General features: G+C 51.5%; 1 protein-coding gene across 1 annotated transcript in view; it reads right to left on the bottom strand.

Moving 5' to 3' along the window:
- LOC144271887 (2,7-anhydro-N-acetylneuraminate hydratase-like) overlaps positions 1 to 24,381 on the bottom strand; it is a 60,094-nt gene extending 35,713 nt beyond the window's left edge. The window contains exons 1-5 of the mRNA XM_077829490.1: positions 24,322 to 24,381; positions 20,638 to 20,696; positions 20,152 to 20,268; positions 6,886 to 6,970; positions 3,615 to 3,688 (exon numbers count right to left, since the gene is read on the bottom strand). Of these exons, the coding sequence (XP_077685616.1) occupies positions 3,615 to 3,688; positions 6,886 to 6,970; positions 20,152 to 20,244 (252 nt within the window). The 5' untranslated portion in view covers positions 20,245 to 20,268; positions 20,638 to 20,696; positions 24,322 to 24,381. The remainder of the gene's footprint in view (positions 1 to 3,614; positions 3,689 to 6,885; positions 6,971 to 20,151; positions 20,269 to 20,637; positions 20,697 to 24,321) is intronic.
- Positions 24,382 to 25,975: the final 1,594 nt, after the last annotated feature.

Raw genomic sequence — 25,975 nt, 5'->3', positions numbered from 1 at the left:
ATAGGGGCAGGGGACACCCTCACATCAGCATCCCCTCCACTCCCTGGCTCTGCACAGCCAGCAGGAGGGTCCCTGGAGCAACTGGCCAGGGGCTCCAAGGCAGAGGGCAGGAGCAACGTGGCTCCAAAGCAGGGGGCCAGGGGCACCTGAACACACACTGCTGGATGTGATAATCAAGTGTGCAGCACTTGAATCACTCCTGGGCGGCTGCCCGACCACGCAACTTAGAGGGATCACAGGTTGCAAGTACACTTATAAAATTTGTGGATGACACCCAGCTGAAAGGGGTTGCAAGCACTGTGGAGGACAGGATTAGAATTCAGAACAACACTGACAAACTGGAGAATTGGTCTGAAATCAACAAGATGAAATTCAATAACGACAATTGCAAAGTACTACACATGGGAAAGACAAATCAAATGCACAACTATAAAGCAGGGATTAATTGGTTAGGCAGCAGAATGGCAGAAGAGGATCTGGGGATTATAGCAGGTCACAGATTGCATTTGGGCTAACAATGTAGGGCAGCTGCAAAGAAAGGCTACTAGTCTGGAGCACACTGACAGGAGTTTTCGGAGCCCAGTTCAGAAGCCAGGCTTCAGGCTTGCTCCTTCATCAAGAGCTTGAACATTATTTCCTTGTTTTTATGAGATCTGCTCTTGAACAAGGAGCAGACAATACACTTAGCCTGTATATAGGTGTCTCCCAAACAGACACGAGAGTGTCCACCACTTACTGGGACAGCCTGCCAGCAGAAAAGACAATGTTTAAAGCCTGGAGATCTCGTTAACTAAAATCCAAAACCAACCCTTCAAATGGGGAACCGGCAAAGGGGGAACAGCAAACTCCAAACTCAACTCACTGCACTAAGTAAAAGTAAAGCAGGCATGCTTGTGGCTCCATCTCAGGCCAAAGGTGGCTGAGAAGGAACGGAGGGCAGTTTTCCCGCACAGCCCTATGTATCCCATATGGGTCATCAGGATGTGGGGGGCACATGTGTGGGTAAAATGGGCACTGCTACCAAAATTCTCCAATCAAAGGCATTGGGGCGGATACTCACAAGAAGACCAGTTGTCCTACCTTCACTGGACATGGAGAACAAGGGACAGGCTTAAACTGCAGTAAGGGAGATTTAGGTTAGGTATTAGGAAAAACTTTCTAGCTATAAGGGTAGTTAAGCACTGGAATAGTTTCTCAAGAGAGATTGTAGAAGAGGGGTGGGCAAACATTTTGGCCCGAGGGCCACATCTGGGTATCGAAATTGTATGGCGGGCCATAAATGTTCACAAAATTGGAGTTGGGGTGCGGGAGGGAGTGAGAGCTCTGGCTGGGGGTGCGGGCTCCTGGGTGGGCCCAGAAATGAGGAGTTCAGGTGCAGGAGGGGGCTCTGGGCTGGGGCGGGGGGATGGAGTGCATGGTGAGGGATCCGGCTGAGGGTGCAGGCTCTGGAGTGGGGCTCGGGATGAGGGGTTTGGGGTGTAGGAGGGTGCTCCAGGCTGGGATCGAGGGATTCAGAGGGTGGGACGGGGATCAGGGCTGGGGCAGGAGGTTGGGGCGCAAGGGGTTGCTCAGGAATGCAGGCTCGGGGCGGCACTTACTTCAAGCGGCTCCCAGAAGCGTGGCCAAGTGGCTCTGCTTCGAGCTGCCCCATCTGCAGGCGCTGCCCTGCAGCTCCTATTGGCCGTCGTTCCTGGGAAATGGGAGCTGCGGGGGCGACCCTTGGGGCAGAGGCAGAGTGTGGAGTGGACACCCTGGCTGCCCCTACGCACAGGAGCTGAAGTGGGGACATGCCAGTGCTTCCAGGAGCCACACGGAGCGGCCCCCGACCCTGCTCCCTGGCTGGAGCACCTGAGCGGGACAAGCCCCATACCTCGCTCCCCAGCAGGAGCTCGAGGGCTGTATTAAAACAGCTGGTGGGCCAGATGCGGCCCACGGGCCATAGTTTGCCCACCCCTGTTGTAGAATCCCCATCATTGGAGATTTTTTTAAGAACAGGCTGGACAAACAGACGTCAGGGACAGTCTATGTGTACTTGATCCTGATGCACCGCTGCGGGTGGGCCTTGATTACTTCTCAAGTTCCCTTGCAGCCCTACACTTCTACAATTCTATGTGTAAAATTTTAAAACTCTCATTTAAATTCCTGACCTTTTGATTCTGCTAAAAACCAGATGGTGCCAGTGATAGCTTCTCCCCAGTGTGATGACTTCAGGGAGCCTGTACAACTTATACGTTCTGCTTGATATTATGAAACTGCTGTATCATGTAAGGCCTCTGTGCCTCTGGCCATGCCTACGCTACAGAGCCTATGGCAGCACAGGAATGCCAGCACTGCCCCCTAGCATAGACACACTCTACAATGACATATTTTATTCTGGCATATGATCACCACTTCCCTGAATGACATTCGCTACATCAACAGAAGCACTCTTCTGTTGACACAGTTGCATCTATATTGTCAGCACAGCTATGTTGGTGAGGGGTGTATTTTTTTTCACACCCCTGACATAGATATGCCAACGTAACTTCTAAGTGAGAACAAAATCTGTGTATCCACCATAGCCAACAAGTATTTTCCTCATCTGGGAGGTACAATGGTGGAACTCAGTGACCATCTATTCGGGATGAAGCACCTCGGGACAATGGGCTTGCTCAAGCTGCTCATGTCTGAAGTGATGGGGGAAGTGGGGTGAAGTGGGGGTGGGGGGAAGAAATGGTAGAAGAGAGAGAAGTGACCAAGCAAGAGGTTGCAAAAGCATTAACTGGAGGAAGGCTCCAGGAAATGCACAGGAAGTTTTGGGCAAGAAAGGGGAAGGAGAAAACCAGTCAAGGGGAAGTAGTAAACTGGGCAAGACACTCCAGCTTTCAGAATCCAAGCCGTGCAACGGCCCCGGATACCATGACCTCAGCCCAGAGAACATTCCAGTGTGGTGAGGAAACTGAAAAGGTAAATGCATGAAGGGTTTATTATTTCAATATAGATTATTAGCATGAGAAATATATGAAAAAAGAGCAAAAGCATCGGAGAACCCTGCGCAAAGCGTCTATGAGTTTATAAATCACACCCACCCCGCGGCCCCTTCAGGTGGGGATCTGACAGAGGGTGTGTTCAAGCTGCGGGAGGAGAAGTCTGAGGGCTGGTTCTAGGGGCTGGGCCAGGGAACGCGGGACAGAAGATTGGCTGCTTGAGAATGAGGCCGGAGGCCCTAAGACAGCAGCTCTGGCAAAGCTCTGTTAAGGCTCTAGGGGTTTAAGACACCTGGGGATTCAGCAGCTGGCCCCATCACGGCAAGCTGGTGAGCCGGGGGGGGCCCAACTGGACATCGGGCAAGGCTGTCATCATTTAATGGGTTAGGTGTTAAGTTCCGGATTTTAATTTTTCTAACTAAGAGGCTATTGGTAGAGAATGACTTAAGTCCTGGCATTGAATGTTCATGCATGTTCATATTTTCCAAGTGCATATCAAACCTGCAGTGAGAAAGAATGGATCAAAGTCGTGAACAAACCAAGGTTGGAAAGACAGAGCTAGGTGAACGATGTACACTTTACAATCTGGGGCTCTCCTTTGTTATTCCAGTTATGATTTTTGTGTAATGCTCAAGAAGTCCATAGTACCTTATGCAGTCTATCGGGTGTTGCTATTATGACAGCATCCGCAAACCTCTCTCTCTCCATGGCTACTTTCCAGTCTGAAGAAAAAGAGATTTAAAATAGCGAATCAACTAATGTCTGTAGCTGAGACAGCCGTTATGTTACAAAAGTGAGCAAGTATAAAAAAAGGAAAAATATTATTTCACATTAAAAAGAATAGAACAAACTATTTGTTACTACAGTGCAAGTTTTATATACACCTCTTGAATTAATTCTAGGCTCAATTCCAAGTAGTCTGTTACACTAAAACTGATTCTGTAATTAAGGCTGAGACAGTATTTTAATGCCCCCTCTGCATTCACTGAAGTCAATTAAAATAGAATGAGCCTAAGATCCTGTTTCAGATACTTAACTTTCTGAAACAATTAACATGACACATTAAGGGACAAAAGGTTACAGCCCAAAGGAAATTTTTAGAAAGTCTGAATAAATGCTCTGAGCTCTTTTTAAAAATGTTTCACCACATTTCTAAAATGTTTCATTGTGACTTTCTAAAAGTCACAAAATAAAGGACAATTATATTAACGTGGAAAAACAATTATTTTATCAATCAAAACAAAGATTAATATATTTAAATATACACAAAGCCGCTACATGCATGGCTTACTTAATTGCACAGTATCATGTCATACAGGATTACTCTGACATTGCTCTTTAAAGCAAGTGTATTAGACTGAAAAGCCAGTGATAGAATTAGTAACTGTAGGTAGTGGAAATATTCTTTTGCCTATCACTTTTGGAGGCAGATATTCCATTTATGGTATTTTTGTAACACAAATCCACCTCACTTCAGTGTTAGTTTTAGAGGGTTGTGATGATCTACAGTGACGTTTTCCATCTTTTGCACAAACTACTCCTTGCAGTTGATCTATGGAGTACTTGCCCCAGAACGAAATCTGTCCGGCAGTATTCCTGTTATTAGATCTTCACAGGAAGTTCAAAACCTGATACCTATACTACCTAAATTCATAGATGGCAACTCTTAATAGGGATGCAGAAAATAAAAGATGCGTATTAGCTAGTTTCTCCCTTATTTTTGCCAGCCGTAGCTTTAATACCTTTATATTTTTGTATGTATTGACCCACTGGGCACCCCCAAAAATAGTATACTTTTGATAAGCAATTCAAAGTGTTCACTGTAGGCCTGTACTTAAATAAAATGGATTTTTAAGACGTGTTTAGATGCTTCTTTTCTACTTAACTTAAAACAACTTCACTTTAGAACTTAAAATTTGGCTTGTGTGCAGCTCTTGCTGAGAAATGCCTGTACGTAATTTGCTATATTTGAAGACATTGCTAAGCAGAATCAGAAGCAGTGAACGTCACATAATGTGGACTCACACAGACTGCATACACGCTTCCAGATGCACACTGAAATAGGCACAGTTGTGTTATTTCAAAGATCCAACCATCAAAAAAGCTTTTCCCCCTTATACTCCTAACTTCTGTCAGACATACTGAAATGCAGAAAGCCACAATAATCATTACTATGAAGTTCCCACCACTGCAGGTTTGCTTAAATCAAATTCCATCATTTTATCAAGATTTAAAGATTCCCTCACTAAGCAGATCCCAGCCTAAACTCACATACTTTCCTTCAAAACAATAGTTCACTATTTTTATTCAGTACAGTGGAACCCCAATTATCCAATCTTATCCAGATCAGATAACCAAAAATCCAGGTAAACCAGATAATGGCCACCAGGTGCTCACAGCCTGAGCCCCAGCCACTCGGGGGCTGACAGTGGTTGAGTTAATAAGGAGAGCCAGAAAATGGAGTACTCCTGGGGGAATTCTGTGCCACTGCACACACACAGAATTAATGTCCCCTGCAGATTTCTTTGCTTCCCTGCAGAAAAATTATTTCTGACAGGGAAGTAAATGGATGCCACAAGAGAGGTCATGCGCCCCTCCCTGGCAGCATAGGCACATCGTTCAGGCACCCGGAGCAGCTTGCAGAGATGGAAATCACCACTGGGTGTGTGTGTGTGTACAGGGCTTGGCAGGCATGCATGAAGGAGGAGACATCAATCAATGCCGGGGAGGGTTAGGGGGGCTGGGCGTGTCAGTGAACGAGACTCTGTCCCTCTCGCTCGCTACTGCGGCACACCCGGTACGGGAGGCAGGGCTTTGGGGATATTTCTGAGGCGGTAAGCATGAGGCAGGCACTGTCAGAGCAGAATATAGCAGCCTGCCTGCTTAGTGAATTCCCCCAGGAATATAAAACAGGTGTAAAAGATTTAAAGGTCCTTAACATTGCCAGAGTGGTGTAAAGGAGCTTTTATTGTAAACGACAGTAGAGCCTTATAAATGCTTTAGTCAATATAAATGGTATAAATTTTTGAACTGAAAAACGTTCTTATCAAATGTGCTCCATGAACTGTTTACCATTGACCTTTTTGGCAATGGTGAGTAGCCAATATAAATTTTCATTCTAAAGCCCTCACTTGCACTTCAGTTGCCTATGATATAATTCTGAGCATATGGCTGCATATATTTATTGACTAATAACTAGGAACAAAACTAGCTACATTACTATTAGACAAAGGCAATTTGGAGATTTCCTCCAGTGCTCTCCACTCCTATTCTCCATCCATCGTATTGTAGTTTAAAAAAATTACCAAAATAATTGAAACTCGCGTGATTATATTGCGTTATTTTGACAAATAAAATATGCAGAATTTTAAAATGTGTGCAGAATTTTTAATTTTTTGGTGCAGAATTTTCCCAGGAGTAAATGGAGACTCAGTGAAGCAGGGGTCTACTGTATTTACAAGGGTTTAGATGTCAGTGGTAGACATCACATTATGGGTTTTATTATTGTTCTCACAGCAAAAACATTTAGCTATTACTGTAGAATAAAATGTCACAAAAGGAAGACTTGAGCAGATTACCTAAATATGGCAATAGTGGTTGTTTCTATGATCCACTATAAGTAATTTTGCTCTAACATGTACAGTCACCAAGGGAACATCATCCTTCTGAAGATGAGAAGTTATAGTTTTTTTAAACTATGTCAAGACTGCTCAAAGCCCTGAATGGGCATTTTTTGATTTTATTATATATTATATAATTTATGGAATATTATATATTCCATAAATACAAACCCCAGATGTATGTCCTAAAAGGCTCCCCATATAAACTAATATTAGTGTTTGGATATATAGAAATATATTTCATTAATTTAGTCTTTCATAGTATGGCTTATAGAACAAGACAGTGAGGCAAATATTACCATTAAATACATTTTTCTTGTCAATGCAGTGAATCTTCTGAAGGTCATTTCTAGCAAAAGCATGAGGATCTGCAACTCCAACTACCTAAAAAAAGAAGAACATTGTTATGTTCTGCAAAGGGCTGTGGGAGAGTCAATACCAGAAAAATGTTAACAAAAGAATTCAGAGAACAGCAACAAAGTGATTAGGCAGATGAAGACATTGACTAAGGTGAAAATATTCCAGGAACTAAGTACAACCTGGTTTAACAGCTATATGGGAAGAGGATAATCATTTACAAGTAAAATAGGGTTTACACATAAAGGAGGAAGACGAATTATTTAGGACAGCATAATTAAGATTACATACAAAAAGCCAAGTTCGTGGTTATAAAGTTAAACACCCAAAAGTTAGTAAATGCCAGATTTACAGTCACCCATGAAACCTTAATTTGGCTCCCCTATGCATCTATCTTGTGCAATGGTTACTCCTGGGGGAATTCTGTGCCAAAAATTTAAAAATTATGTACATAATATTTGAAAATTCTGCAAAAGTCTGCATATCTTATTTGTGAAAATAACACAATATAATCATGCCAGTTTTAATTATTTTGGTAATTTATTTCTAAATATCTGTCAGCAAGTATGTCTGTAACAATACAGACCCCCTCACCCCCCCCCAAAAAAAAGATTTTGGTAATTTTTTTTTTTTTTAACAAATAGATTCCTTTCTAGACATATTAATACAGAACTTTGTGTAATTCATTTAAATTACAATACAGAACTGTATTTCCTGCACCTGTCAGAAGCAGTGAAAAGGCTTGGGGGAGTCAGAGGGAGGAGCAGAGGGAGGGGGAAGGAGCCTAGGAGTGAACCTAGCGGGTGTTGGGTGTGATGGGTTTTTGGGGGGATGGAGGCTGGGATTGTTGGGGAGTTGGGAAGTCTCCCCCATGCAGATCCTGGCTGACCTCAAGCCTCTCCCATTCAGTCAGCCACGTCTGCCCTTGTCCCTGCACCCCCATCGGTCTCAGCAGCCCTCCCCGCCCCATCCCCAGGCTCAACGCTGTCAGCCCACTAGCTCCTGAGCCCATTCCCCAGTCTGTTCCCCCCCCAGCTATTCCAAACCCCAGTCTGTGACCCCCCAGCAGTCCTGTGTTCCCCACTCTGCCCTAACCTGGTCCCGCAGGCAGGGTGCTGTGATCAACTTCTACTCCTGAAGGAATTCTACACCATTGAGCATAGAATTTTGTATTTTCCTGCATAAAATATATTTTGCCTAAGAAGTGCTGCAGTCCTGCCTTTTGCCCACCAGAAGCTGCTCTGGCACCAGACCAGCCGGCATGAATGCAGCCAGCTGTTCGGCTCCACAATGGCTTCTGGTGGGCAAAAGGCAAAACTGCAGCACTTCTGAAGTAAAATGTACTTTATGCAGGAAAATACACAATTATATGAGACAGAGGAATTCTGCATGTCCGCTGATGCGCAGAATTCCCTCAGGAGTAAGTGATGGAGACAGGTATCCTACGATAATAGTGTGCTATCATCGTAGTTAAAGATCAGAATGCATACACACAAGGGGGACAAATGAAGGTTGCCGAGGCAGCCATAGGCCTGGGATTTTTTTAACATCTGAGCGCATAACTTGGCAACCTAAAGAGTTCCCTCCTTCCCTGTATGTAAATACATAAGGTATTTTTAAAAGGTAAAAACAAATTCTGTTATGTACAACTGCATAATCATCAATAGGATTTGAACCCTGAACCTTAGCCAGTCCTGTAGCACAAGCTTTGCCTAGGTTAGCTGGCAGCAAGAGAAGACTGCTAGCTTCAGGGTTATGGGCCATTGGGGACATGTGCTGACCTGGGAGGGGTGTGGTCAGGGGAACCCACCTTAGGCCCACCCTTTCCCCACTTCCAGCCACTACAGCTGCTCCCAGCAACTCCCAGGCATGCCCAGGGACGTATGTGCGAGGGCTTCTGTTGTGATGGTGTGGGCCAGGCTCGTTAGAGTTCTCATTGACTGGTAAGTATTAAAACATGTTGATTTACAACTAAGTATCACCTTTGCATTAAGTCTGGTATTTCTTTTTGCTAACCAGGAGGATACATCATATCAATTTATTTAAGCAATTATATAATTTAACTTTACATTTATTCAGATTCATAATTTGTACTTTTTTACTATGTCAGAAAACGGTGAATGATGCATTTCTTATTTACTAGGTGATTAGTTGTTTACTTGTATGCAGTGTTTTTGTAGCCATGTTAGTCCCAGGATAGTAGAGAGGCAAGGTGGGGTATAACTCTGTAAGTGTCTACACTAAAATGTTACTCCCACTGCAGTACCTCACCCACTATACCAGGGGTGGGCAAATTTTTTGGCCCGAGGGCCACATCAGGGTTGCAAAACGGTATGGAGGGCTGGGTAGGGAACGGTGTGCCTCCCCAAACTGCCTGGCCCCTGCCCGCTATCCGACCCCTCCCACTCCCCACTCCCTGACTGCCTCCCTGAGAACCCCCAACCCATCCAACCCCCTCTGCTCCTTGTCCCCTAACCGCCCCTTCCCAGGACCCCCTGCCCCTAACCACCACCCAGGACCCCACCCCTTATCCAACCCCCCTGCTCCCAGTTCCCCGACCCCTATCCACACCCCCGCCCCCTGACAGGCCCTAACCCATCCAACCCCCCCCCCCACTCCTTGTCCCCTGACTGCCCCCTCCCAGGACCCCAGTCCCTAACTGCCTCCCCAGGACCCCACCCCCTATCCAACCCACCCTGCTCCCTGTCTCCCACCCAGGGACCCCACCCCACCCCCTATCCAACCCCCCCGCTCCTTGTCTCCTGACCGCTCCCCCCGAACCTCCGCCCCATCCAACCGCCCCCGTCCTCTGACTGCCCCCCAGGGCCGCCTGCCCCTTATCCAACCCCCTTCCCCTCCCGCCCCCTTACCAGGCCACTCAGAGCGGCAGGACAGGCTTATTGGAAAGCCTGGGAGATGGTGGGGGCGCGCCGTGCTGCCCGCGCGGTGGCATAACTACGGGGGACAGTGGGGGAGGGGCTGGGGGCTAGCCTCCCTGGCCGGGAGCTCAGGGGCTCGGCAGGACGGTACCATGGGCCGGATGTGGCCTGCAGGCCATAGTTTGCCCACTTCTGAACTACACCAACTTAATAATTCCACCTCCCTGAGAGGCATAGCGCTTAGGTTGACGTAGTCAAGTTGATGCAGTGTCAGTATAGACTCTGCATTACTTAGTCAACTTTACTAGCCTCCAGGAGGTGTCCCACAGTTCCCTACCACGACCGCTCTGGTCACCGTTTTGAACCACACTGTCCTCTGGCCAGATACATACGAGCCTGCCCTTCCTCTTTTAAAGGGCTGTGAATTTTTGACATTCTCTTTCCTGTTTGCTCAGTCTGGAGAGCTCAGGCTGCCCAGCTGATCATGCTGGTTCCACACTGCAGACGTACTCAGGCCTGGAGTACACAGGAAGTGGTGGAGCTCCTGGGTCTGTGGGGAGAAGAGGCTATGCAGGCACACCTCTGATCCAGCCGTAGAAATGTTGGTATCGATGAGCAGATTGCTCAGGGCATGGGCAAGAAGGGCTGGTGATGCTCTGTACCTCAAGGGAACACCCAGCACCCCCATGTTCATCCTTGTAAAATGATTGGGTGGTATGCAATGCAAAGTTTGTCATGTCGGGTGCCTTCGGAAGGCTCATGATGCACTGAGCATTGTAGTTATAGTGATGTTATAGTAACTGTTACAGTAATGTTATAGGCTTTAATTTTATGTATATCGTTATGAGGCTGAAAATGTATCTGCATGGCTTAAAATAAGCCCAGGCAAAAACTCTCCAAGAGCAGAGAGGCAGTTCACACCTCATCAGGGCAGGGCTGGGACAAACCCAGCCCAGCCTCACAGGAACAAAGGACACTGGCCTGGGCAGCAACAAAAGAATCTGTTGGACCAGGGGTGGCCAAGCTGCGGCTCAAGAGCCACACGCGGCTCTTCAGAAGTGAATCTGCGGCTCCTTGTCTAGGCACCGACTCTGGGGCTGCGGCTACAGGCGCCAACTTTCCAATCTGCCAGGGGGTGCTACTGCTCAGCCCCTGGCTCTGCCACAGGCCCTGCCCCCACGCCACTCCACCCCTTCCCGCCCCCTCCCCTGAGCCTGCCCTGCTCTCGCTCTTCCCCCAGAGCCTCCTGCACATCACGAAACAGCTACATCTACAGACACCACGCCAAGCGACTGAAGCGCTGATCAAAGGGGAGAGCCTGCCTGAAGAGCAACCAGCCAGCCTGTGGTGAGAAACATCTACGCTTGCAAGGGCACTGAAAGTGTTAAGATCAGCTTAGAATGTGTTCTGTTTTTATTTCAATTGACCAAATCTGACTTGATATGCTTTGACTTATAATCGCTTAAAATCTATCTTTATAGTTAATAAATCTGTTTGCTTATTCTACCTGAAGCAGTGCGTTTGGTTTGAAGCATGTCAGAAACTCCCCTTGGGATAACAAGCCTGGTACATATCAATTTCTTTCTTAAATTAACAAACTCATATAAGCTTACAGGGTCCAGTGGGCATAACTGGACGCTGCAAGACGAAGGTTCCAAGGGTTGTGTCTGGGACCAAAAATATTGGCTAGTGTCATTTGGTTGCACAATACAAGGAGTGGCTGACATGCCAGAGGCTGTGCGTGAACAGCCCAGGAGTGGGGGTTCTCACAGCAGAGCAGGGTAAGACTGGCTCCCAGGGTCAAGGATTGGAGTGACCTAGCGGATCACTGGTCCAGACAACACAGGGAACATCACAGGGCTACATGAGGGACCTGCAGCAGTGCCGCGTGAAAGTCGAGGAGCTGCAGCAGGCATCTCTGAATGCAAGGGAGGCTAACAGTCACTCTGGTGCAGAGCTGCAAACATGGTGCCGTTACAACGAGCTGCACACCATCCTCTGCAGCAACCCTTCCCCCACAAGGATCCCGTGGATACTTTGGAGGAGTCAGAATCATATGAAGCAAGTCTAAGGGGAAAAACAATTGAAGATAGTTGGCAATTTTTCAAAGAGACATTAGTAAGGGCACAAGAGCAAACTATGCCATGGCATAGGAAAGACAGGAAGTCTGGCAAGAGACCATCCTGGCTTAACCAGAAGATCTTCAATGATCTAAAAATCAAAGAAGAGTCCTACAAAAAGTGGAAACTAGGTCAAATTACAAAGGAAGAATATAAACAAATAACACAAGTATGTAGGGACAAAATTAGAAAGGCCACGGCACAAAACAAGATCAAACTAGCTAGAGACATAAAGGGTAACAAGAAAACATTCTACAAATACATTAGAAGCAAGAGGAAGACCCAGAACAGGGTAGGTCCATTTCTCAATGAGGGGGGAAATAATAACAGAAAATGTGGAATTGGCAGAGGTGCTTAATGACTTCTTTGTTCTGGTTTTCACCAAGAAGGCTGGTGGTGATTGGACGTCTAACATAGGGAATGCCAGTGAAAATGAGGTAGGATCAGAAGAGGCTAAAATAGGGAATGAACAAGTTAACAATTACTTGGACAAATTAGGTGTCTTCAAGTCACCAGGGCCTGATGAAATGCATCCTAGAATACTCAAGAAGCTGACTGAGGAGATATCTAAGCCATTAGCGATTATCTTTGAAAAGTCATGGAAGACGGGAGAGATTCCAGAAGACTGGAAAAGGGCAAATCTAGTGCCCAGCTATAAAAAGGGAAATAAGGACAACCCAGGGAATTACAGACCAGTCAGCTTAACTTCTGTACCCAGATAATGGAGCAAGAAATCAGTATGCAAACATCTAGAAGATAATAAGGTGATAAGTAACAGTCAGCATGGATTTGTCAAAAACAAATTCTGTCACACCAAACTGATACCTTTCTTTGACAGGGTAACAAGCCTTGTGGATGGGGTGAAGCGATAGATGTGGTATATCTTGACTTTAGTAAAGCTTTTGATACTGTCTTGCATGACCTTCTCATAAACAAACTAGGGAAATGCAACCTAGATGGAGCTACTATACGGTGGGTGTAAACTGGTTGGAAAACCATTCCCAAAGAGTAGTTATCAGTGGTTCAGAGTCATGCTGCAAGGGCATGAGTGGGGTCCCGCAGGGAATCAGTTCTGGGTCCAGTTCTGTTCAATATCTTCATCAATGATTTAGATAATGGTGTACAGAGTACACTTAAAAAGAAAAGGAGTACTTGTGGCACCTTAGAGACTAACCAATTTATTTGAGCATAAGCTTTCGTGAGCTACAGCTCACTTCATCGGATGCATACTGTGGAAACTGCAGAAGACATTATATACACAGAGACCATGAAACAATACCTCCTCCCACCCCACTCTCCTGCTGGTAATAGCTTATCTAAAGTGATAAAGTGATTCCAGTTAAGCACTGGAATAAATTGTCTAGGGAGATTGTTGAATCTCCATCATTGGAGATTTTTAAGAGCAGGTGTCAAGGTTCCTTCCCCACTCTGAACTCTAGGGTACAGATGTGGGGACCTGCATGAAAACCTCCTAAGCTTACTTTTACCAGCTTAGGTTAAAACTTCCCCAAGGTACAAACTATTTTACCTTTTGTCCTTGGACTTTCGCTGCCACCAAACGTCTAACCAGTTTTATTTTATTAGGAAAGAGCCATTTTGAAACGTCTTTCCCCCCAAAATCCTCACCAAAACCTTGCACCCCCCTTTCTGGGGAAGGTTTGATAAAAATCCTCACCAATTTGCCTAGGTGACCACAGACCCAAACCCTTGGATCTTAAGAACAATGAAAAAAGCATTCAGTTTCTTAAAAAAAGAATTTTAATCAAAGAAAAAGTAAAAAGAATCACCTCTGTAAAATCAGGATGGTAAATACCTTACATGAGGTATGAGGGGAAAGCAGCGGACGTGTTGTTCCTTGACTTTAGCAAAGCTTTTGACACGTCTCCCACAGTATTCTTGCCAGCAACCTAAAGAAGTATGGGCTGGATGAATGGACTATAAGGTGGATAGAAAGTGGGCTAGATTGTCGGGCTCAACGGGTAGTGATCAATGGCTCCATGTCTAGCTGGCAGCCGGTATCAAGTGGAGTGCCCAAAGGGTCGGTCCTCTGGCCGGTTTTGTTCAACATCTTCATTAATGATCTGGAGGATGGTGTGGATTGCACCCTCAGCAAGTTTGCAGATGACACTAAACTGGGAGGAGAGGTAGATATGCTGGAGGGTAGGGATAGGATACAGAGGGCCCTAGACAAATGAGAGGATTGGGACAAAAGAAATCTGATGAGGTTCAACAAGGACAAGTGCAGAGTCCTGCACTTAGGACGGAAGAATCCCATGCACCGCTACAGACTAGGGACCGAATGGCTCGGCAGCAGTTCTGCAGAAAAGGACCTAGGGGTTACAGTGGACTAGAAGCTGGATAGGAGTCAACAGTGTGCCCTTGTTGCCAAGAAGGCCAATGGCATTTTGGGATGTATAAGTAGGGGCATTGCCAGCAGATCGAGGGACGAGATCGTTCCCCTCTGTTCAGCATTGGTGAGGCCTCTTCTGGAGTACTGTGTCCAGTTTTGGGTCCCACACTACAAGAAGGATGTGGAAAAATTGGAAAGAGTCCAGCAGAGGGCAAAAAAAATGATTAGGGGGCTGGAATACATGATTTATGAGGAGAGACTGAGGGAACTGGGGATGTTTAGTCTGCAGAAGAGAAGAATGAGGGGGGATTTGATAGCTGCTTTCAACTACCTGAAAGGGAGTTTAAAGAGGATGGATCTAGACTGTTCTTAGCGGTAGCTGATGACAGAACAAGGAGTAATGGTCTCAAGTTGCAGTGGGGGAGGTTTAGGTTGGATATTAGGAAAAACTTTTTCACTAGGAGGGTGGTGAAACACTGGAATGCGTTACCTAGGGAGGTGGTGGAATCTCCTTCCTTAGATATTTTTAAGGTCAGGCTTGACAAATCCCTGGCTGGGATGATTTAGTTAGGGATTGGTCCTGCTTTGAGCAGGGGGTTGGACTAGATGTCCTCCTGAGGTCCCTTCCAACCCTGATATTCTATGATTCTACAGGGTAATTAGATTCAAAATAGAGAATCCCTCTAGGCAAAACCTTAAGTTACAAAAAGACACAAAAACAGGACTATACATTCCATTCAGCACAGCTTATTTTCTCAGCCATTTAAAGAAATCAGAATCTAACGCATATCTAGCTAGATTACTTACTAAGTTCTAAGACTCCATTCCTGTTCTGTCCCCAGCAAAAGCATCACACAGACAGACCCAGACCCTTTGTTTCTCCCCCCCTCCAGCTTTGAAAGTATCTTGTCTCTTCATTGGTCATTTTGGTTAGGTGCCAGCGAGGTTATCCTAGCTTCTTAACCCTTTACAGGTGAAAGGGCTTTCCTCTGGCCAGGAGGGATTTTAAAGGTGTTTACCCTTCCCTTTATATTTATGACAGCAGGTTAGACAAACACCTGTCAGGAGTGGTCTAGATAATACTTAGTCCTGCCACGAGTGCAGCGAACTAGATGACCTCTTAAGGTCCTTTCCAGTTCTATGATTCGATGGGCCACCGGAGTGAACCCTGAGAACGAGGTGTTGGAGGAGGAAGTAGTAGGAGGAGAATGGAATACAGGCAACCGGGGGATCCAGTGTTGCAGTGAGCCAGGACCTCTTTTTGACTCCAGAGCATTTGAGCCAGTCCATACAGTCCAGCACAAGTAAGCCTGAGGCAGGGAAAGAAACAGCTGCTAAGTGTGCCATTTGCTTTGATATTGCAGGGACACAGCTGTTCATTTACTCTTTTTTAATCGTGTTAAAAGAGGTAGTGAAATAACCAATTGAAGTAGAGTCTTGATCTGCTTCTCACTTCCCTGTATAGCTAGGCACAAGGTGTGATGCTGTATGGGATCTGGGGGACACTTTAGGATATTATTCATACCAATATTATAAAATTGCAATGAGTTATGCCAGATATGCCATGTAAAATATCTGCAAAAATGTTATAATTTGCCAGATATGAGAATCTCATTTATGTGTTTGTATCACCTTTGTATTTTGGGTTACAGATACGTATGTATGTCTGTATTACAAAACTTGTGCTATGCTTCTGGGTGATAGCCCCAGGCAGTTTGGCAGCAGCACTGCCTAGCTTGCTTGATAGCCCATTAAGGACCATCAGTTTATACAACTGACCCATTGAGAGAAGGCAGACACCCTTATGACTCAGCAAGGCATGCAGGGACCTGCTGATGGACAGAACTCTAAGGCTTTCAAGCCATGTGCTAGGCAGCTTGTGTTTAAAACAAAGGAAGCACAGGCCGCATGGCAAAAGACTATAAAAGGCAGCTGCATCTTCTCCATTTTGTCTTTGTTCCTGCTTCTTACCTCTTCTACAAACTGAAGCTCTGAACAAAGAACTGAATGACCCATCCAAGTTGTGGATGTGTTCCAGAGGGACTTTCAAGCCAGCAAACTCACCAATACTGCTAGGAACCTGACACAAAGCCTTCAAAGTGCATGTATGTATGTGACTGTTTTACCATTTAACAACTCTCTTCTTGTTCTTTTTTCTTTATAATAAACCTTTAGTTTTAGACACTAAAGGATTGGTTGGCAGTGTAGTATTTTGAGTAAGCTCCAAACCTATACTGACCTGGTAATGTGTCTGACCCTTTGGGGTCAGAAGCACATTTTGTATGTGTACAGAGTTTAAAATAACTTCTCGCTGTACTGGACCTAGGTGCTGACTTGGAGCCAGAAAACTGGAATGCAATAAAGGGGTGTCAAGGTTCCTTCTCCACTCTGAACTCTAGGGTACAGATGTGGGGACCTGCATGAAAACCCCCTAAGCTTATTTTTACCAGCTTAGGTTAAAACTTCCTCAAGGTACAAACTATTTTACCTTTGCCCTTGGACTTTATTGCTGCCACCACCAAGCATTTAACAAATATATAACAGGGAAAGAGCCCGCTGGGAAACGTCTTTCCCCCCGAAATCCTCCCCAAACCCTACACCCTCTTTCTTGGGGAAGATTTCATAAAAATCCTCACCAATTTGCATAAGTGAACACAGACCCAAAACCCTTAGATCTTAAGAACAATGAAAAAGCAATCAGGTTCTTAAAAGAAAAGAAAAAGTAAAAAGAATCACCCCTGTAAAATCAGGATGGTAAATACCTTACAGGATAATTAGATTCAATACACAGAGAATCCCTCTAGGTAAAACCTTAAGTTACAAAAAGACACAAAAACAGGAATATACATTCCATTCAGCACAGCTTATTTTCTCAGCCATTTAAAGAAATCAGAATCTAACACATACCTAGCTAGATTACTTACTAAGGTCTAAGACTCCATTCCTTTTCTGTTCCCGGCAAAAGCATCATACAGAGAGAATCTTTGTTTCTCCCCCCCTCCAGCTTTGAAAATATCTTGTCTCTTCATTGGTCATTTTGGTCAGGTGCCAGAGAGGTTATCCTAACTTCTTAACCCTTTACAGGTGAAAGGGTTTTTCCTCTGGCCAGGAGGGATTTTAAAGGTGTTTACCCTTCCCTTTATATTTATGACAAGGGCGCTGTGTGGTTTCTTTTTTGCTTCTTGATAACCAGTGTGAGGGATCGGAAGCACAGTTTGTGTGACTGGTTGGGAAGTTTAACTTCAGTGTTACCCACCAGTCTTGGGAGTATCTGCTCTCCCTTTTGCAGCCTGCCCTAACCTTAGCATTTCCAGTGAGGGCTACCCCAGGCCACAGAGAGATCCCTGTGGAACAGTTTGTATGTGCACTCAGATGTCCCGTGAATCCTCCATAGGGATCTCGAGGAAACTTTCCCAGAGGTAATCTGCAATCCTCTGCCAAAGGTTCCTGGGGAGAGCAGCCTTATTTCTTCCGCAGTGGTAGGACACTTTCCCAAGCCACTCAGCAATTAATTCAGCAGGGATCATTGCAGCACACAGACTAGCAGCATATGGACCTGGTCTGCAGCCACACGGTGCAGGAGCTGTTCCGTTTCAGCTTCCGTGCCCTTAAGAGTGAGATACCAGCTAAAGTCACCACTGCCTGTGGAAAACGGTGCCAGTATTCAATGCAATTGCCCTATCCACATATACTCATGCCTGTGATTTCCCCCCTTATTGTGCCATCTTGCCCCCTACCCTCTGGGCCGTACTCACCGGGGCTGGGACTGCCGCTGTGCTCTATGAATCCTAAGCGGAAGAGAATGTAGTGCTTGTAAATCTTGTGGCTCAAGGGGAGTGAATACACTCACAACAGTACTTCTGTGTATTGTAGCTAGGGCTGTCAATTAATCACAGTTAACTCACGCAATTAACTCAAAAAATTAATCGCAATTAACCGCACTTATAGCAACAGGATACCAATTGCAATTTATTATATATTTTTTGATACATTTTCAATACTGATTTCAATTACAACACAGAATACAAAGTGCAGAGTGCTCACTTTATACTATTATTTTTTATTACAAATATTTGCACTGTAAAAATGATAAAAGAATTGTATTTTTCAATTCACCGCAGACAAGTACTGAACTGCAATCTCTTAACCAACCATGGAAGACATTCTTCTAGTACACAAAGAGTTGTCATTGCTGTCTGAGTGTATGTCTATGTTGCAATTAAACACCCATAGCTGGCCCATGTCATCTGACTCACGCTCAGGCTGCAGGGCTTTTTAACTGCGGTGTAGATGTTCAATCTCAGTCTGGAGTCCGGGCTCTGAGACCCCGCAAGGTGCGGAGGCAAAAGCCATAGTCACAAACTCTTGCTGATCCTCCTGAGGCTTACATTTGCACTGGTTATTCCACTGGAGCAAACCAAGTCATCACAGGACTAACAGGATCCTCCAGCTTATTTTAGTAATACACAAAAGGCCAAGCATCTTATCCATTACCAGAATACAGGTGGCAATTGTCTCATTAGCAACTGACTGTACGTTAAACAGCTTGTGTCGAAGGTTAGGGTCTCTGCATGCCATTGCCCCCTCCCAAACAAGTGATTAGCAAGATCAGTGGGACATTCTAAGTAAGATTAGCAAGCGCCACACCTTGAAAATAGCCACAGTCCTGGCAGGAAGAGCGAACAACTACAGGCATCTTGCTGCACAGGAGAATCCTGTGCCATGGTCACTCCACCGCCACTCACTGCTGTCAGCACTGATCAGAAGTGGACAGCACAGCAAAAACTAAGTGCAGGAAATCTCATTCTCATAGTACCATGACAGAGGGGGGCAGTTTGGCATTTGTATAACAAAGTTTGGTTTACTGACACAGTTAAACTGAAGAGGGTACGATGGCAGAGTAGGCTCCTGATGTGTCTAACAAGGAGCTGGGATTAGAACTCTGCTCCTCAATGTCCTTGATTATCACAACCTCTATTGCTACTTTAAAGGGATATGAGGATAATTACACCACTGCTAGCTGTTGGAAAGGGTGCTCTCAGATCCACCGGCCAAAACCCGCATGTCCTATATCACGGACTAATGCGGTGCTGTGGGCACGGCCCAGACTTTGGCCTTTAAGTCTTAAATTTGCTGTTGACTTAGTCAAGAGCTTCTTTAGACTGTGCTCAATGTAATTTAATAGTTAGAGAATATGATGTCAAGCATTTTTCTAGTAGTGCAACTGAACACCAGCTCTGTGTCCCTTGTTCTTTTTCTCCTTCACTAATTGCTCACTTGCAGTCGGACCTATAACTGCTGCAGGTAAGTACAAATGCCCAAAGGGGACTTGTTTTTTTAGCAAGTGTGATCTAAATCAAACCACCTCTCTCATGTAGGATAGTGAAAGAGGAGGGAAGAGAGTCCAGCTTCAAAAGAGAGTTTTGTCAGATTGCTCATAAATGCTCCAGCTTAACCTTCTCTAAAAAGAGGCTACGGTTCCCCAGCAGCGCATGCATGCACAGGTGCTCTACCTGCAATTCTGAACTTTAAACTTAAGGAAAAAACAACCAAGTGCTCACACTCAATACAGCACTTTCAGAAGCTAAATACAGTAGTTGAAAACCATCACTTTTCTAACACAATGCATTGCGAATGCTCTGTTTGAAATTTAAAATTCCTGCTGTTATGAGTTATGAACCAATAAAACAGTAAGATATCAGGAAAAGATCTGTTTTCTCATTAACAACTTTCAAACACTTAAAGTAATTTACCTCACGTTTTATATGGTGATTGCTGCAATTCAAGAACTCTGCTCAAATTAACAACCATAAAACACATGACCCCTTGAAAAATGTTGACAGCATAGGACATCTTTACCTTCATTCGATTGGGAAAATGCACAGCAAAATAAGAGTAGTGTTTTCCCCGGCATCCAGCTCCAATGATCAGAACAGTTACACAAGGAGCCATCTCTGCTCAGTCATCTACCTGGAACTAGAAATAAGACAATGTTTTAGAATCATCTAGGTTAAAAATCCCACCAATATTAGGTGTACTTATTTTTATTATGATTAAGTAAGGCTGATGTCAGTACTATCAGATATAAACCTATAGAGCATGAATTCTCAGAAACGCCCTCCCCACTGCCCCACAGATGCTTCCTTTTCCCTCCCTCTTTCACCACACATTTTGTTTCCTTCTTCCTCAGGCAAGCTGAAGTTTAAGGTCACAAAGTTATACACTAAAAAGTTAGGAAGTACAAGAATTGAAGTTACGCATGGAACCTACATTCCATTGCTTCGTATGCATGCATTAGGATATCTCTAATGTTATCATCAATGCCTAGCTGATTTAGAAACTTACGTCTCTCATTTTGACAGTCAATAGGATTTGACAGGTTTCAGAGTAGCAGCCGTGTTAGTCTGTATTCGCAAAAAGAAAAGGAGGACTTGTGGCACCTTAGAGACTAACCAATTTATCTGAGCATGAGCTTTCGTGAGCTACAGCTCACTTCATCGGATGCATACTATGGAAAGCGTAGAAGATCTTTTTATACACACAAAGCATGAAAAAATACCTCCCGCGACCCCACTTTCCTGCTGAGATTTGACAATGAGACTTAAGTACCTAAATTAGCTAGGAATTGCAATGCTGAGCACACCCACTCCGAAATACCACGACATTTCTGAGCCTAAATGCCTCAACCAAGTCACATTGGAAGTCTGTGTGAGAGCAGAGAACAGAACCCGGATCTCCTAAGCCCCAGGCCAACACTACCCGGGAAGGGGCGGGGGAAACGGGGGGCGTCAGAGACCCGCCCGCCGGGCCGGCAGCCCCGTGAGGGGGGCGGGCGGGGTCGGAGACCCGCCCCCCGGGCCGGCAGCCCCGTGAGGGCGGGGGGGGGAACGGGGGGGTCAGAGACCCGCCCCCCGGGCCGGCAGCCCCGTGAGGGGGGCGGGGGGGGGGGGGTCAGAGACCCGCCCCCCGGGCCGGCAGCCCCGTGAGGGGGGCGGGGGGGGGGGTCAGAGACCCGCCCCCCGGGCCGGCAGCCCCGTGAGGGGGGCGGGGGGGGGGGGTCAGAGACCCGCCCCCCGGGCCGGCAGCCCCGTGAGGGGGGCGGGGGGGGGGGGTCACAGACCCGCCCCCCGGGCCGGCAGCCCCGTGAGGGGGGCGGGGGGGGGGGGTCAGAGACCCGCCCCCCGGGCCGGCAGCCCCGTGAGGGGGGCGGGGGGGGGGGGTCAGAGACCCGCCCCCCGGGCCGGCAGCCCCGTGAGGGGGGCGGGGGGGGGGGGGTCAGAGACCCGCCCCCCGGGCCGGCAGCCCCGTGAGGGGGGCGGGGGGGGGGGGGTCAGAGACCCGCCCCCCGGGCCGGCAGCCCCGTGAGGGGGGCGGGGGGGGGGGGTCAGAGACCCGCCCCCCGGGCCGGCAGCCCCGTGAGGGGGGCGGGGGGGGGGGGGTCAGAGACCCGCCCCCCGGGCCGGCAGCCCCGTGAGGGGGGCGGGGGGGGGGGGTCAGAGACCCGCCCCCCGGGCCGGCAGCCCCGTGAGGGGGGCGGGGGGGGGGGGGTCAGAGACCCGCCCCCCGGGCCGGCAGCCCCGTGAGGGGGGCGGGGGGGGGGGGGGTCAGAGACCCGCCCCCCGGGCCGGCAGCCCCGTGAGGGGGGCGGGGGGGGGGGGTCAGAGACCCGCCCCCCGGGCCGGCAGCCCCGTGAGGGGGGCGGGGGGGGGGGGGGTCAGAGACCCGCCCCCCGGGCCGGCAGCCCCGTGAGGGGGGCGGGGGGGGGGGGGGTCAGAGACCCGCCCCCCGGGCCGGCAGCCCCGTGAGGGGGGCGGGGGGGGGGGGGGTCAGAGACCCGCCCCCCGGGCCGGCAGCCCCGTGAGGGGGGCGGGGGGGGGGGGGGTCAGAGACCCGCCCCCCGGGCCGGCAGCCCCGTGAGGGGGGCGGGGGGGGGGGGGTCAGAGACCCGCCCCCCGGGCCGGCAGCCCCGTGAGGGGGGCGGGGGGGGGGGGTCAGAGACCCGCCCCCCGGGCCGGCAGCCCCGTGAGGGGGGCGGGGGGGGGGGGGGTCAGAGACCCGCCCCCCGGGCCGGCAGCCCCGTGAGGGGGGCGGGGGGGGGGGGGGGTCAGAGACCCGCCCCCCGGGCCGGCAGCCCCGTGAGGGGGGCGGGGGGGGGGGGGGTCAGAGACCCGCCCCCCGGGCCGGCAGCCCCGTGAGGGGGGCGGGGGGGGGGGGGTCAGAGACCCGCCCCCCGGGCCGGCAGCCCCGTGAGGGGGGCGGGGGGGGGGGGGGTCAGAGACCCGCCCCCCGGGCCGGCAGCCCCGTGAGGGGGGCGGGGGGGGGGGGGGTCAGAGACCCGCCCCCCGGGCCGGCAGCCCCGTGAGGGGGGCGGGGGGGGGGGGGGTCAGAGACCCGCCCCCCGGGCCGGCAGCCCCGTGAGGGGGGCGGGGGGGGGGGGGGTCAGAGACCCGCCCCCCGGGCCGGCAGCCCCGTGAGGGGGGCGGGGGGGGGGGGGTCAGAGACCCGCCCCCCGGGCCGGCAGCCCCGTGAGGGGGGCGGGGGGGGGGGGGTCAGAGACCCGCCCCCCGGGCCGGCAGCCCCGTGAGGGGGGCGGGGGGGGGGGGGTCAGAGACCCGCCCCCCGGGCCGGCAGCCCCGTGAGGGGGGCGGGGGGGGGGGGGTCAGAGACCCGCCCCCCGGGCCGGCAGCCCCGTGAGGGGGGCGGGGGGGGGGGGGTCAGAGACCCGCCCCCCGGGCCGGCAGCCCCGTGAGGGGGGCGGGGGGGGGGGGTCAGAGACCCGCCCCCCGGGCCGGCAGCCCCGTGAGGGGGGCGGGGGGGGGGGGGTCAGAGACCCGCCCCCCGGGCCGGCAGCCCCGTGAGGGGGGCGGGGGGGGGGGGGTCAGAGACCCGCCCCCCGGGCCGGCAGCCCCGTGAGGGGGGCGGGGGGGGGGGGTCAGAGACCCGCCCCCCGGGCCGGCAGCCCCGTGAGGGGGGCGGGGGGGGGGGGTCAGAGACCCGCCCCCCGGGCCGGCAGCCCCGTGAGGGCGGGGGGGGAACGGGGGGGGGGGTCAGAGACCCGCCCCCCGGGCCGGCAGCCCCGTGAGGGCGGGGGGGGAACGGGGGGGGGTCAGAGACCCGCCCCCCGGGCCGGCAGCCCCGTGAGGGCGGGGGGGGGAACGGGGGGGGGGTCAGAGACCCGCCCCCCGGGCCGGCAGCCCCGTGAGGGCGGGGGGGGGAACGGGGGGGGGGTCAGAGACCCGCCCCCCGGGCCGGCAGCCCCGTGAGGGCGGGGGGGGGAACGGGGGGGGGGGTCAGAGACCCGCCCCCCGGGCCGGCAGCCCCGTGAGGGCGGGGGGGGAACGGGGGGGGGGTCAGAGACCCGCCCCCCGGGCCGGCAGCCCCGTGAGGGGGGCGGGGGGGGGTTAGAGACCCGCCCCCCGGGCCGGCAGCCCCGTGAGGGCGGGGGGGGAACGGGGGGGGGGTCAGAGACCCGCCCCCCGGGCCGGCAGCCCCGTGAGGGGGGCGGGGGGGGTTAGAGACCCGCCCCCCGGGCCGGCAGCCCCGTGAGGGGGGCGGGGGGGGGTTAGAGACCCGCCCCCCGGGCCGGCAGCCCCGTGAGGGGGGCGGGGGGGGGGTTAGAGACCCGCCCCCCGGGCCGGCAGCCCCGTGAGGGCGGGTGGGGAACGGGGGGGGTGTCAGAGACCCGCCCCCCGGGCCGGCAGCCCCGTGAGGGCGGGTGGGGAACGGGGGGGGTGTCAGAGACCCGCCCCCCGGGCCGGCAGCCCCGTGAGGGGGGCGGGGGGGGGGTCAGAGACCCGCCCCCCGGGCCGGCAGCCCCGTGAGGGCGGGGGGGGAACGGGGGGGGGGTCAGAGACCCGCCCCCCGGGCCGGCAGCCCCGTGAGGGGGGCGGGGGGGGTCAGAGACCCGCCCCCCGGGCCGGCAGCCCCGTGAGGGGGGGGCGGAACGGGGGGTCGGAGACCCGCCTCCCGGGCCGCAGCGCAGCCGAGCCGGGCCGGGCCCCGCTCTCCGGGCGGGCTCACGGGACTCACCCACCGACGGCAGCGCGCGCAGCCGGAGGCACCGGCCGAGAGGAAGCCCCAGCGCCCGAGAGACCAGCCAGTCGGCAGCTCGCGCAGCGCCGGCAGCCAATCAGGGCGGCCGTCACAGCATGCACGGGAGCCCATTGGCTGCCGATGAGCCAACGTGGCGGGCGGCCCGCTGCAGGGGGCGTGGCCGCCGGCTGGGCGGGGCTGCGGCTGTCCAATGGCCGTCAGGAGCCGGAAGCCGTATTGACTGTTGTCGTGACCCGCCGCCCGCGGCCCTGTCGCCTCTCGGGGCCGCGCTGCGGTGGCCGGCTCGGGGCATTACGGGCGGCCACGGCCCGGCCGGTGCCTGCTGGGCCGAGGGGGGCGGGGCGGGGCGGGGGGAGGGGCGGAGCCGAGGGGGCGGGGCTGTGGCGGGGAGGGGCGGGGCTGCGGTGCGGGCGGGGCCGAGGGGGCGGGGCTGTGGCGGGGGCGGAGCCGAGGGGGCCGGGCTGTGACGGGGGAGGGGAGGGGGCGGGGCTGCGGTGCGGGCGGGGCCGAGGGGGCGGGGCTGTGGCGGGGGGAGGGGCGGAGCCGAGGGGGCCGGGCTGTGAGGGGGAGGGGCGGGGCTGTAGTAGGGGGCGGGGCTGTGGCGGGGGGAGGGGCGAGGGGCGGGGCTGTGGCGGGGGGAGGGGCGAGGGCATTATCCTGCAGGCGCTCAGTGCCCCGTCGAGGGGACCCTGAACTGCCGAGTTGTGCAGGAGGCAGGGATGGGTCCTGCTCTGGGCGACTCGTACCCGGGCCTTTGGCCAGACTTTGTTTCTGGGCCTGCTGGGAGAGAGAAGGGGCGTGTCTCCCTCAGAGCCGTGCTCCTCGCCCTCGGACCCTGAGAAGACGCGGCCCGCCACGGTTTCACACGCTGTCAGGATGGGACACGGCCGGAAGGCTGGCTGGGGACGACCCAGCGATCTCACGGGCAGGCTCTTGCTTCAGCTGCAGGAGACTCTCCTCCGCCGGCGGCGGAACAGCTGAGACCCTCGCTGCTGAGGTCATGAACACACCGGAGACAGGCCTAGGCCGGGTTTGCCCCTGGAAGGCCAAGACTACAGCGCGTTCAGAATTCCTTTGGGGGGCGTTTCCCAGCAGGCAGAGAACGACTGCCACCAGCAAGGGGTGCATTCATACCAGCTAGCAAGAGGGCAAATGAAGACCCCATCATTTTGTGGGGATTCTGCTTTCCAATGTGCAGTGCTTTGCATTTATTAACACGGAATGTCCTCTGCCATTTTGTTGCCCAGGCACCCAGTTTTGTGAGATCCCTTTGTAGCTCTTTGCAAACTGCTTTGGACTTAACTACCTTGAGCAATTTTGTATAGTCTGTACATTTTGCCACCTCACTGTTTACCCCCTTTTCCAGATCATTTATGAATATATTGAACAGGACTGGTCCAAGTACAGACTCCTGGTTATCCTGCTCTCTGACGTGATCCGATGGTCTGTAGTAGACGCCAACTGGTACCCCATCTTGTGCTTTATCGGTTAGGACATTGATGCATCAGCATTCTAGATCATTTTCTTCTGAGTTATCAGTGACATGGGAAAAGGTTAAGTCATTTTTGACAGTGTGCCACTCACCCTCCCCTTCTGCCCCCTCAATCCTTCCTAAATAGGTTATACTCAT

The sequence above is a fragment of the Eretmochelys imbricata genome, chromosome 11, assembly GCF_965152235.1.
Source record: "Eretmochelys imbricata isolate rEreImb1 chromosome 11, rEreImb1.hap1, whole genome shotgun sequence".
Classification (NCBI taxonomy): Eukaryota; Metazoa; Chordata; order Testudines; family Cheloniidae; genus Eretmochelys; species Eretmochelys imbricata.
The sequence above is the reverse complement of the archived record's forward strand: the minus strand, read 5'-3'. Positions and strand labels throughout refer to the sequence as shown.